Source organism: Pangasianodon hypophthalmus, chromosome 15, assembly GCF_027358585.1.
Source record: "Pangasianodon hypophthalmus isolate fPanHyp1 chromosome 15, fPanHyp1.pri, whole genome shotgun sequence".
Lineage (NCBI taxonomy): Eukaryota > Metazoa > Chordata > Actinopteri > Siluriformes > Pangasiidae > Pangasianodon > Pangasianodon hypophthalmus.
The window spans coordinates 20668772-20683416 of record NC_069724.1 but is presented as its reverse complement, the minus strand read 5'-3'; the positions used below and the strand labels follow the sequence as shown (position 1 = coordinate 20683416).

Here is a 14645-nt window from a genome sequence, read left to right as displayed (position 1 = left end):
ATTCCTCTATTTTTCCATTGATCACATCTGGGCTGAGGTCCACACTTCCAGCGTGGTCAACGTGAAGCTGCACTGCCCTCTAAAGGAAGTTCGTCTTGTTGCCTTGCTTATAGTTTCAACATTAAAGTACTCCCATGGTTCTCTATGTGGAGTCCAGGGGGTTGCTGATTGTATTGTTTTGGTGCAGATTACTGTAAACTAATATCAATATTGTTATGGTTATTATTTCTCATAGTCTGGATAGCCGCTTGAAATGAAAGGGGTGAATCTAAAACTCAAAAAATGAAAAAAAAACACACACACAAGTCTGAATAATACTTTTTTTAACTTTATCTAAATGTAATTTTTAACCCTTTCATTCTTAAATTATTTAAAAAGATATCCAGCTTTTTTCACGGTTTTGTCAAGTGAATTTTGACTTTTTCTAAATATCACTTACACGCACCAGCCACTTTGAAAGGACCCCCTGTGCACCTTTTCATTCATGCAGTTATCTAATCAGCCAATCATGTAGCACAGCACAGTGCATAAACTCATGCAGATACAAATCAAGAGCTTCACATCCAAAATCACAATGTGGATAAAAAAAAACAGTGATCTTGGTGACTGTGACTGTGGCAATGTTGTTGATGCCAGATGGGCTAGTTCGAGTATTTCAGAAATTGCCGATCTCCTGTTTTGTTTTTTTTTACACACACAACAGTCTCTAGACTGTCCCTAATTTAAAATTCTGTTTTAAAATATGGATCACATATTAAAGTATTAGTGACTTTTCAGCTTTTCTTAGCTCTTAAAGCCATAACCTCTGGTCACTTGATGCTACTTAGAAACTAAAGATGTAATGGAGATTTTACACAGAAAGGTGTGAAAAAAAGAATTCTTTATGCCGCAGTTCTGCATGTGGAAAAACCTTGTTGATGGGAGAGAGCAGAGGAGAATAGCCAGGCTGGTTTGAGCTGAAAAGAAGGCTATGATAATTCAAATAACCACTTTTTACAACCGTGATGAGCAGAAAAGCATAACACGTTGAACCTTGAGGCAGATGGGCGACAACAGCAGAAGACTACATGGGGTTCCACTCCTCTCAGCCAAGACCAGGAGTCAGTTTACAGCTGAAGCTAAGCTTTTTTTTAAGTAAATGGAGTGTGCATTTGTAGGAATATACATGAATATAAAAGGATAAAGCATTATACCTGAAATTTAAAAAAATTCTTCCATCATCCATAACAGGCAAATTAATATAAATCATTATAAATCATTTAAATTACAGCGAGAATTCGAGAATTCAGCAGCGCTGTTTTATGGCATGCATTTAAAACTTTGTAAAGTCACAAACTGTCCACAGCAGAGGAGAAGAGAAGTGCACACATCTGCTCGCTCTCGTTAAACAGATTCGTCTAATTCAAGCATAATCTGTAAGCCGTCATTTCAAACATGATTAGAAAGCCGTCTGTTACCCCGGTCTTTCAATAATACACAATATCATTGCAGGGCAGCAAAGCTACAAATAGCATTGATTTCTTAGCAATGGAATTCAGACAGCTAATCGATGAATGTGTGTGTCTTCCGTGTGGGCTGTGAGGACGGATCAATGCCAAGGGGAGATGTCATTGACAGGCAAAGTAAACCCACTCCTTGGCACATTTAGTGACCTGCTTACCATGAAACGTTTAAAAGAAAGCAGAGACAACACAGATGCTGCAAGTGTACCTGCAATCAAAATGCAATCGCAAGACAGGAATTAAACTAACTAGCGTAAATACGGCTAACAAGCACAGCGCTGGCCCTTTGTCCAGGAGGCGTGTTTTGTAATTGTTCAATGTGAGGTGTGGACATTTTGCTCGCAATCCTGCCTCGCTCTTTGCCCTGTCCCCCCCTCCATCCACGGCTGCCCCTCCTCTGACCCAAACTCAACTAAATGATTTATTGATCCAGAGCTAACCTCCATATAACCTGTAAATTACTTCAGCCCTGTGGCATTATCCAGCAGTGATGAGCAGGGCCTGAAAAAAACCCCGAAGACGCTGCTCACAGGAGACTTAATTCAATGCCGGACCAAAGGCCGATTCAAACTTTGATCAAGCTTAACCTCTTTTGCAATAATTACTATTCCTGTCAGGGGCCAGAGAAGGTTGGAGGTTCAATGAGTCCAGGGACCCGTAACCGAGCGTGAGCCGAAGGCTTTGTCTGAAGTTAGCTGAGAGTTGCTGCGTAATCTTTGGACAAAATGACACACTGTGAGAAGTTCGCCATTTCACTCTGCTCTGAGAGTCTCCAAAGAGCTATACAACTTTTACTACACTCCTATCGCTATAGTTGCTAAAAAAAAAAAAAAAAAGAGAGAGAGAGAGAGAGAGAGAGAGAGAGAGAATTCAGGCAAATTTCCAAGTTCTGTTGGTGGGTCCAGACCCTTGTAACAACACACCTCACATTTTAGTTTCACCAAAGTTACTGAATATTTTTTAATTCTCTAATCAAAAAGTGAATAATTTTCTATAACAGCAGCAGTAGTTCCAGCATAAAGATAAAAATTTGTTATTTATTTGTTATTTGTTTAGAATTTATGGAAGGAGTCTCCAGTGTCAGCACTTCGTAACAGTCAGTAAGTTTTCCACCGTGGGAAGTCTTCAGGACAGAGGACTTTTTAGGCTTTTTTTTTTTTTAGTCTTATTAATGTTAAGAAAGAGAAACAAGACCAGTTGGTGAGGGAACAACTCTTTATATTTGCTATACTTGTCTTACAGATGTTCCATAACATTAAATGTAACTACAGGGTGTCCCAAAAGACTCCATACGTAGGGGACTGTGTATGCCAGCACCACGTCAGTTGTGTGTTTGTCAGTGGATGTTCGTGGACGTCCACTTCTCGGTTGGTCCACACCACTTCCAGTCGTTTTGAATTTGTTAATAAGTTTATATACAACAGTGTCGCGTGTGATGTGCTCGCCATGTTTCCTGTTAAAGTCCATCGCAACCTTGCGACATCTTCCTGATCCAGCCATGAGAATGATTTCAATACGTTCTTCTTTTGTCAAAGGCATTCTTAAAGACTAACTGAAAAAATATATAATATAACCTAAATATGAAAATTTTTTAAAGATATTTTGCTAAAAGTGTTCATTCCCCCTATGTATGAAGACTTTTGGGACACCATGTGTTATTATATTATGTTACTATTATAAAACGGTCAAGAAGCTTGACGTGTCATTTATTAATAAATTACAAACTGTAATCCTTTACAAAATCACTGTGGTATAAGAGAAATAAAACTCCGGGACATGCTGTTATAGGAAAGTACCCCAATTTAGGGTGCTAATTACAATTTTTATCACGCCACCCTGGCATGAATTATTTTCCCATCATGTTTAATTCCTTACTTAATATTATGCTTCAAGATAATTTTCTGAATAATATTCAAGGAGTTTACGGAGGTACAGTATACACTGTTGGGATGTGTTAATATTTATATAATATTCAGTAATATAATAAAGTTATCATCACTGCTAGTCCCGTCACCTTTATGAGGCCTTGGATGATGATTTTTATTAACACACATAATTGTGATTAACGACTTAATTGTCCTTTCTGTTGACTTTACACCACTTTTATAATTAAAGCCTCCTCATGAGGAACAGGCAATTATCAGTGTCTAACTTGTAAGGAAATGACATTTTTGTTTGCCTTTTAGGTGGCAAAAGAACAGAAAACACAGCACAAACATAAACTTTAACTTTTTTATAGTGTATGCTATAAAATGCCATGACACATGATGAGCACTGTAATCAAATTTCTGTGGTGTAAGAGGAATAAAACACTTCGGGACATACAGTTATGGGAAAATAATCAAGTTCGGAGTGTTAACAGTGTCTCTGTTTCACATCGGGCCACATCACACCAACCCAACATTGATTAATTTCCCTTTAACAGCACTCTGTTAAGTGTATTATGCCTTACATAATCATTTAGACAAGCATCTCACACAAGTTCTCAATAATCATGTCCTTTATTGTCCACCAAGCAGACACATAGTGGTTAAACGGAACAGAAGTCAGTGCTGGGAAACTGAACCGCATGAAACACTGGTTCTTCAATCCTTCTGAACCGTTAAAACATGAAATCATCATAGAGACAACGAGGGGCACGTGGTATACAACAATATTCAACTCTCACACTTCGAAATATGTTCACTCTGTGTGCAGGAGTTGGGTTTTTTTTTGTTTTTTGCTTTAGGTAGCAGTGCATGCACCATTCTAGCTACAAAAATGAAAAAAAAAAAAAAAAGTAATAATCATTGGCACGTGCCTATAGCAAGGGTGGCTCAGATTTGATTAAAAGCAACCTTATACTGCATTTTGAAGAGGTCAAAACTGTTACCAGCTTAATAAAAAGAGCTTATCATTCTATATTAATGTAAATACAGGTGTCAGGAATAGCGATAAAGATAAACAAGCAAGCAGGAGAACTTCTTCTGGCCTGGATAATCAAGAAAAGGTACACACTGCCTCCCAGTGGTGAGAAACACTTTCTCAAGCTGAGAGATACACTGCAGTCGAGCTGTTGCAGAAATCGGCACATGTAAGTTACACTGCAGTTAGATTTCCAGCCACTAAAATTTCTAATATGTTTTTCAAATAAGCATCAGCCCTAACTGTGGTGTTTTTATAATTATCGAGACAGGGAGCGCGTGCATGCAAGAGATAGAGAGAGAGAGGGAGAGAGCAAGACTGGTTTTTCTCTGCTAACTTTCCTGAGCATCAGCATTTTACAATCAATGTTCCGGGAACTTAATAGGGGCAAGGTGTCATGTCAATGTGAACAAGATAAGCACGATACAGAGTGTGTAAACAGTGTGTTTGCTTCGCTGGAGCTTCGCTGCTTCTTTGTTTTGCAACTCAGAAACCTGGATCCATTTCTAAAACCTGCATGATCAGCATAATCTCTGTTTATCTACCATGCATGTATCTAGTGAGAAACTGCAAATGTGAAGCACTATGTCCTGTACATATCATATCATAATTTATCAACACATATTGGTGCAAGGAAAATGGATTTTCCCAAAGTGAAATTAAGCTGCACTACACTGAAATGATACCATGCACCCAATATAATCCTGTTTTAATATACAGAGACTCCAAGTCCACTCACACACACACACACACACACACACACACACACATGAACACATATTTTGGCGCATATCGCTTAGTCTTACACTGTATGTAAACACGGAGAACTCATCCCTTATATAGTGGCTCACAGAAGCAACCCTACAGCAGTCTTCAGGAATATTTATTCAAGTGTATTTAATTTAAAAAGAAGGTGGGTTTGCAGTTGTGTGAGAAATGCTAAAAAATAAGCTGTGAAGTTAGCAGAGGACAGGCAGTGCGTGTTGGAAGAGCACATGAAAAAACAACAACAACAAGAAAGAAGATATTACTGCACAGCAAAATACAATCTGATGAAGATTAACTGAGTAAGCAAGACTAAGTGACTGCAAAAAGCTTATAGAACAGAAAAACCCTACAAAAACTACAACCATTTAACACTGCATACAACCTTCATGTACAACATGAATATGAAATATAAATATGGCAGGAGAAATAAGACTGGATTGTGTTAAATATTTGGCAATGTCATGGCAGCTTATTCTATTTCTCAATCAGGGATGCATCCTGGTTCGATATTGTGCTCATTTTCTATTTCACGTGAAATTATGTAACGTAAGCTTAGTGTACGTTGCTGTGTTATAAAATGAACAGACAACACAAATGACAGCATAAACAAGAAATAAAACTTGAGGAGTTCATTGCTAGCAGCAACCAACACTCTAGAAAATGCTAGCTAGGTGAGAACGCTAGGTGAGTGAAAAAAAAAACAAAAAAAAACAACAGCTCTTACCCAGGATGTTGTTCTTGGTGATACTGGTTATTGACAATGAGGGATTTCGACGCAATGAAAACAAAACAACAACAACAACAACAAAAAGACGTACTTTACTTACAACTGTAGAGAAGCGCTTTTCTGAAATGACTCTACCCAATCCAATAACTAATGTAGCTAGCTAAAATTAACTAGCTACCTTTATAACGAAAGAGCTTAGTAGCCTACATGCATGAACACACACACTTGTGCACTTTTCATCACCAATATTTAAACCAAAGAAACATAAACAGAGCTAAATAAAATGTCACATGACTAATCATCCCTGACAAGTGCGAACAAACATTCCCAAAAAAACCCGAAACAAAACAAAACAACAAAAAAAACGATGCATCCCTAGTCTCAATGCTGGAAAATATTATTAAGAAAGATAATTAATGCTTAAAGCTATGGTACGATATTGAACCTATACCGAATAAACATGTGCTACACTAGTAATGTTTAGGATGCATTCTGAAAATAGAGCTAGAAATAGTATACAGCTTTATAACAAAAATACATATTTTCTCCCATGTTCAAAAGTGTGTGCTTATAAGACACCACGAATTCTATAACTGCTTCTTAAATTGGCATAACCTTGCGGACATGCTTATATCTGCAATAACTTAGCTTTGACCAAAATTTCGAGCACATATAAATATGCATTAAATACCATACGATCTGGAGGAGTACATGCTTGTGGTATGTATCACTTTAACAGTGCCTTAAGATAAGGACACATTTATTTTCACAGTAAATCAATGCATTCCCTTTCATTAAAGCTATTACTATTACTATTACTAAGTTACTGTACTAACTTTAGACTTACATGTACTCAAATATACAAAACAATCTGAGCTTATTCAATAGTTGGCAAGTATTCATTGCAGACAAGTGTTAATTATTGCCACCAACCTGTCATAATGGTGCATCCCAGGTATACCATTCAAAGTGTGCTTTAGCTAGCATTTGGTTTAGTCTTGAAGCTTGCGAACCTGGCGTGTTATATGTACATTCAAATAGGCACATGAGTAGGTATGGGGGGACATAATGGTGCAGCGGTTCGATCCTGAGCTCAGGTTTTTGACTGTGCAGAGTTTTGCATGTTCTCCCCATAGGTTCCCTCTGGGATCTCTGGCATCCTCCCACCTCCCAAATACATGCCATTAGGTTTACTAGATATGCTAAATTGCCCCTGAATGAGTATGCGAATGTGTGTGCACTGTGTGACTGCCAACCTGTTCAGGGTGTATTCCCCAGTATACCTGGGAAAGGCTCTCAATGAACTGCAAACCCTGACCAGGATAAAGCAGTTGAAAACATGAGTGGGTATGAGCATTGTGTGCAAATCTAACTTCTGTAACTGCACAGGCAAAACGGAACACAAATTATTATATTATTGGCTAAAACTGCACAGTAAATGTTTGCTTCTATACCAAAAGTGTGTTGTCTTAATGCATCAAGCTTTAGTTGTTTTAAATTAAACACAAAACAGCCCTTAATATGCAATTATGTCAAGCATATAATGCTCATCCCCTGAAAAAAAAAGTAACAATTGTAATAGCATCACTGAACCCAAAGAAAATATGCAATCTCATCGAGATCCACAGCGTAATCTGTGAGATGCATAGGTTCTTTATTATCATAGCGCTCGCCCTTGTAGCTCCTCCAGTGGCCAGCCGGGAGGTAGATATCCCGTTCCTGCTTGCCAGGTTCCAGCACTGGTGCCACCATCAGGTCATCTCCTATGAGAAACTGTGAGTCCACTCTGTAGGCAGTTTCATCACCAGTGGCTATCCACCACAAAGGACGGATGATGGGGTCACCGGTATTTAGCACCTCCCCTGCCAGCTCCAGAACTCTGGGGGCCACCAATGTCTCATGGAGTGCTGTGAAGCGCCGGGCGATGGCTACCACCTCATCGTCATACTCCCATGGTGGGATGGAGAACTGCATGGCCGGCATGAAGGCAGAAAGCTCCAGCCAACGTATGTAAAGCTCACGGTCAGGGAGTTTACCATTCCCATACGTTCGGTTGGCGTATGCATTGCCTCCAATCATGTCAGGCAGGATAAATTGGTAGCCGAGGATGCTGATGGTGAGGACAGTTGGGATGATGGACTTGAGACCAAGCTCGTAGCCCCAAACTGAATCACGATCAATGAGGCGGAAGAAGCAGGAGATGTTCTGTGAGCCATAGCCTGAACGCAGCTCTGCTCGTTCGTTGAATGGCAGGGCCATCTCTGTGTACCGGCGCGTGAATGTGCTAGGATCCGGAAGATGGACCTGTGTCCGGAAGCGCCAGGGCAGGAAGTTTGTTTCACCAGCATCCAACTTGAAGGATGACACACCGTATTTAGAACGCAATGCTCGCAGATGGGAGGTGAACCAGTTGCGAGCATCTGGGTTAGTAAAGTCCAGAATGCCACCAATGCCATTCCACCACCGCACCAAAGCAGGAAGTTGCCCAGTGGGCTCCATCACGAAAAGACCTTTCTGGACGCACAGGCCAAAGTTGGATGATTCATAGTTCACAAAGGGATGTGTCCATAATGACAACAGAAAGCCATCAGCCTTTAACTTTTGGAACATGCCAGACGCGTTGGGAAACTTTTCAGGATCAAATTCAAACTCACCATACCGGCTGGTATACCGGTCATCCAATTCAATTTGACTACAGTTAAAGCCATGTTTTCGTATGTTTTCTGCATAGGTTAAAAGTCTCTCCTGGTTAATGTCAGTTTTGTGTAAAGCCCAGGTGGACCATATAGGATATCGGAACATTGCTTCTAAGGGTACCTTGTTGGGCTTGGGGAAGTACCTGCGGACCATGACCTTGTGGATGGAGGTCACATCAGGGCCCACGCACACACGGTAGCTAAGCTCAGCATATGGTGGCATCCCAGGAAGGGGCTTATAAGGACTGTCCTGATATCGTGCCTCAAAGTACAATGACTTCTCGGTGTCATTCCAGCCCAAGTGAAAGGGCACTGAATCATTGATCTTGATGGCCGTGGCATTGGACGAGAGCCAGTAGCGTTCCAAAATACCACCAAAGTCATTGCGGTTTGAATAAACGTCACTGGTGACAAAGGGCTTTGGCGCTTGCTGACCCGAGATGGCAATGGGCCAGTGCTGGATAGCAGATTCGGAACCACCGTACCAGTGAGAGCCATTGTAAGACATGGAGTGCATTACAGGTCTGTCCGACTCCAGCTCCTCCCACCGCACACGGTAGCACATTACAGTCTCCTTGGGCTTCACAGTCATTATGAAGAAATTCACTTTGCCAGCATAGGAGCGTGAGCACCGCAGAATCACATCCTCCTTAGAACATGAGTCCAAATCAAGGGTTCCAGATCTGAAATTTATATGCACCAACATTTACTTTCTTATTCATTTCTTTTATCAGTGTTTAAGGCCAACATATTTTATTTCAGTTACTTTAAGGATGTATGGGCCATCAAAGAATAAGTAAAAATACACCTGATTTGTAAAAAAAACTGCTGTGAAGTTAATAAAATATATTGAGTATGCATGCTTTATCATTACCACCCACCTGAAAGCCATCTTGAACACAATCCCCCCAGCTTGGTTGCGGATGAGGAAGCCATCCTTATTAAGGTCCAATAACTCTGTCTTTAAGAGATCAGCTTTGCGGAGGGAGGCGATATAGTAACACCACGCTGTTACAGCAGCAATAACCAGGACCAGACCCAGAACTCCAGCACCTACTAGTGGACGACTCTCCTTATTTATTTTTTTAAGGGGCACCCCTTCCGTGATAGTGCCCCCAGCTCCTCCAGGTACAACTTGGTACATTGTGTTTCTTCTTTTTTCTTCACAAGTGTGAAGGTCTACTGGTGGCTATAAATTCTCTTGGACACTAAACAACTAGGACAGCACTTTCATTTGTAACATGTTTGTGTCACATTACATTTAAAGTTCCCAGAGTGGTTAGAGATCGCTCAAGGCATGTAATCTTGAGCAATGTTTTCTTTGCTCAGTATTCTTCTTTGCTTCTGTCATTATCCTTTTACAAATCTGTGAAAGAAAAGCAAAACGTCAGGATTTACTTCTACCCCTTACAATAACATATATTAAGAATTACTGTGATTTATTAACTGAAAGTCGAGTAACACTTTATTATTGTATTTATGTCTTCCATTGCGTTGCAGATTTTAGTTCAAATACGCCAAACCACTTCCCTATCTCGGTTAAAGCCAAGAAGAGGCACATAATGAACCTTCCACTCAGAGCCAAGTTCTTTAAATGTGTCAGTGTGTGAATTGTTGAAAAGGTACAAAGTGATTAGGATACAACGTGAATAGCCCTTGGCAAATCTTGGTCCTGGACAAGCAGGTCCTTTTACAAGACTTAGACTATATAAAAGAGAACAGGCCAGTCCTCTGTGCTCCTTTTAAAACTGTCCAATAGCTGATTAATGATGAATTAATATTCAAGGAGTTAAAAACCCAATCTGTACCAAGTAAACCCGATTCCTGCTTAAGAATTTTGGTTCTGAGTTTAAAATGGTGTTATTAATAGATGCAGTAAATAGTAAATTGGTGTTAACATATAAACAGGCTATTGCACTTAAAAGTAGACCTAACACGTTTTTTGTCTTTCACAAAGAATTTCACAAATGGGCTACTTGCACAAACACTTCCTAATTATAACCATATAAGGAACCATAAAACCATAAAACGGCACTTCTGCTTCCGGCTCATCCATCCTCTATGATGACTCTATGATGGCGCTATTTTAAGCCCGGTGTTTGCAGGAGCTCCTAAAAATATATCTAAGAACACCTGCAAAGCTCCTTTTAGTAAGCTGGTGAAAGGCGTCAGATTGTATGCTTCCTCATACATAAACAACTATGAAGGTAAGAAAATACCTATTAACACGACTTAGATGTTAGATGTTGTTTAACATTGTTGTTAGCTGTTGCGCTGCAATGCCCATTTCCTGCATTCATGCAAATACAGTGTAGCTATAAGGCAAGTGGCGTCTCTTGGTATATATGTTTATACAACTTTATGCACACTGAATTACAATGAAATAAAATTGTAATGCCCACAACAGCACACTCCTGAAAACAATATACAGTGCAACATTTCTAAAAGAAATGTCATTAAAACATGGTGCTCATAACATGTCTCAGTGCTCAGTGCTCGCAGAACTGAAGTGCTCTCATGTGCGACAGCTTCTCTCCACAGTTTATTCACTGCTTCATACTTGCAAATACATTTGTGTACACACAATTCACTGCACCTTGCTCTCATTTTAATAACCACGCTCGCTGGCACTGCTCTGAGTGCTCAGGTTGGCTGCCCTCACACTCTCTATTAAAGATACTGTTTCAATGGCATAAGATGTTTTTGGCAGACTTTACTTTTTTGTCCCTACAGGTTTAATTTTTTAAAATAATTTAGGTTCAAGTTGCTAAATTATATAGTCTAAATTTTGAGCATATAATTGTTTATTTTATCCTTGGTATAATTATGTCAATTTTTATTAGTCTGTTATACAGAAAATAATATATTAATTTGGGGGAATGTGAGGGAATAAAAATAAATGTTGTGTAAATAACTTTGTGTGTTTAGTGTGTCATTCATGTGAATGCAGTCAAAAATTATGGAGTAATTGCAGTCCGGCAAAACTAGTGCCTTGTAGTCTTGTTTACATACATTAAAAACTAAAATAAAAATAAATTACGATTCTAAATGTGGACCAAACTAATGTAAAAGGATTTGTTGTTGAATTAGATATAAACGGAATTCTTATGACTGTAATATTCAGTCTCATTACTGAAACGTGGGCAAATACTTTAATGATTTAGACATTCAGGAAGTTTTTATCTGAACATTTTCTAGAAAACGTTTATGACGGTATGGAAAATGGAGAAAATAAGTCTCCTTAATAAAACTTACTATAATAACAGACCTAACTGCTTATGTTACATTATAACATGCTTACGTCATGTGAAGTCTGATATGAATGAAATCACTATTTCGTGCCTAACGACAATGTTTTCGACTGTAAACAATAATGTTTTACCTGGACAGGCTCAGTGTTATCTTTCAGAGCTGGGGGTCTGTATACCGTATATGACCATTATATCATTATATTTTAGCAAATACGATTTCCAAAAATATATGATTCAATGTGTGATTTAAAATCACCTGTTGAGCATCTAAATATGGAAAAAAAAAAAAGAGACAACAGAATTTAGCAACAAAGTCTTAAAATAAAGTGATGATGTATTTCTTGTTACATATTATGAAATTTTTCAATGGAAAATATGCAAAACTGATATTTGGTATTGGTAAAAATGAACTTTTTTTTGCCTATGTGGACAGAAGACCAAACATTGATCTGAGAAAAATGAAGTGCAGGGTTTAATATCTGATGCAAACTGTAATACACACACAATTGCACTATTTGTCCATACAGTACACAGTTATAGAAGAGATTTATTTATAATCGCACTATCCATTAGCACCCAGATGAGGACGGGTTCCCTTTTGAGTCTGGTTCCTCTCAAGGTTTCCTCGTCATATTGTCTCAGGGAGTTTTTCCTTGCCACTGTCGCCTCTGGTTTACTCATTAGGGATACATTTCTAAATTTAAAATTTATTTAGGTTTAATTTACTTTGCATCTATTTATTCCTGGAAAGCTGCTTTGTATCAATGTCCATTGTTAAAAGCGCTATATAAATAAAATTGAATTGAATTGAATTAATGCTTATTTTAAAGACAATATTTCCCAGCATTATATCAGTCCCTGAAAACCTGTTCAGATGTGTTTGGTGCACAGCCCTGGGCGAAAGCTGGCTGCATACCTGCATGTTGACAGAAGCACTAAAATAAGCTCAGCCTGCAGTGAATGTAATGTGCATGTGAAAGTAAGCAGGTTAGGAAAGCTGGCTGATTTTACTGCAGTGACTCTGCAGGCTGCTTTAGAGAACTCCATGAAGGAAAGGAGGATCTGTAAACACCAGCCTTTCAAACAGTCACTTATTATTTACTCCTCTAAAGGACATTTCAAGAGGAAAGAGGACAACACAGAGGCTAGAAACATACAATCAGGGTGTATATCATTCCCCAGAAACAGCAGCAAGCCTGAGGATTGGAGCTCCTGGCCAGCTCATGTTCACAGCACTAACCTTCCTCCAGGACCGTTACTCAACGCAAGACCACGCAGGAAACCACGCAGAGTCCCGCACGAGGTGAATGTCCAGCTGGAGTCAGGACGTGGAGCTACACTCTGCCTACAGATTATATTATTATTACATCACACATGTCAAAAGTATTATTTTCATTAAAACTACCTACCGACACGCGCGCTGTGAACTTCCTAAGTTCACTTCCTAAACGTCCAACCGCTGCTCAGGGAGGGAAAAAAACAAAAAAAAAAAAAAAAAAGAAGGACGAGCAGTTGTTTAGAGAGGTGGGCGGGGCTTAACGTCAGAGCGGCGCGAGGAGCCTTCAGTTTCAGGAAGTCTTCTCTCTGTAGTACGCTGGGAAATGTAGTTTTCAGAGAGAGCAGCGTCATGAAGTAATTTTTTTTTTTTGGTTTATTTATTTATTTAGTCAACTATCTATCTATCTATCTATCTATCTATCTATGTGTCTTACTGGAAAAAGTCCCTGGAAAAAGTTTGAGACCTTATTTATTTACTACTTATTTAACCATTTATGCATTGTTATTATTATTATTATTATTATTATTGTTATTTGTTTGTTTGTTTGTTTGTTAAATATCCATGGGGATGTACCAGTGATGTTACTGAGATGGAGATCATAAACAAAAACTAACTGTTATAGTTAAATAACATATTTAATGATCATAAGATCTATCTATCTATCTATCTATCTATCTATCTACTACTTATTTGGTCATTTATGCATTAGTAGTAGTAGTAGTAGTAGTAGAGCAGTAGTAGTTGGAGTTACAGTTGTTGTTGTTTGTTTGTCGAATATCGGTGGGGATGGACCAGTGATGTTACTAAGATGAAGATCATGAACAACCACTAACTGTTATAATTAAATAACAGATTTAAGATCATAAGATCTATCTATCTACCTGTCTATCTAAGAATTTCAGATTCTGACATTTTCAGAGCATCACACAGTAGTTTATTTATTTGTTTGTTTGTTTATTATTTATTTAATTTGTGACCCTTTCATTTGTCATGATGTTACAGCACTAGAGATCACGAACCACCACTAACTAGTTAAATTATAGATTAAATGCTCATGAGATCTATCTATCTATCTACCTATCTATCTATCTATCTATCTATAAATGAGAATTAATGAGTAAAAGCAGGCTGACAATCCACTTTACGTCCACTTTAAAATGAAATGACCATTGAACTCAGGACGGATGATGTAATATCCTGCTTGAAATTTAGGGATTTAAAATGAACTCATCTCTGCCAGTTCGATGCATGAAATGTTCATTATTCCCATAAAAAGCATGACAATCCTCCATAAACTGTTGCAAAATTGTAGAAATCGCACCAAAGACTGAACGATTTAGCATGATTAGGCAAACTTGAATCTTGATATCAGAAGTTGTTATGTAAATTACATCATTATCAATGATTATTACAGTGTTATAGCCAGCAAAATCTTTGCTGAATGGGGAAGTACAGTGAGCTTTGTGATTGCTGATCCTTAGTTGTTGGCTGTGGTTTGGGAAGCCATCCAGCAGGGGG

At 38.6% G+C, this 14645-nt stretch overlaps 1 protein-coding gene across 3 annotated transcripts; it reads right to left on the bottom strand.

Moving 5' to 3' along the window:
- Positions 1–3984: 3984 nt before the first annotated feature.
- On the bottom strand, positions 3985–13383 carry myorg (myogenesis regulating glycosidase (putative)). 3 transcript variants are annotated; one of them, XM_026929065.3, is made up of 4 exons: positions 13258–13383; positions 13089–13193; positions 9479–9963; positions 3985–9280 (listed from the first exon to the last, which is right to left on the bottom strand). In XM_026929065.3, exons 3-4 carry the CDS (start codon positions 9739–9741, stop codon positions 7486–7488), a joined length of 2058 nt encoding a protein of 685 aa, XP_026784866.1. In that variant the 5' UTR covers positions 9742–9963; positions 13089–13193; positions 13258–13383; the 3' UTR covers positions 3985–7485. The 3 variants fall into 3 exon arrangements, with proteins under 3 accessions (XP_026784866.1, XP_026784867.1, XP_034167309.1); XM_026929066.3 differs by lacking the exon at positions 13089–13193 and having other exon boundaries at positions 13258–13363; XM_034311418.2 differs by having other exon boundaries at positions 13089–13333.
- Positions 13384–14645: the final 1262 nt, after the last annotated feature.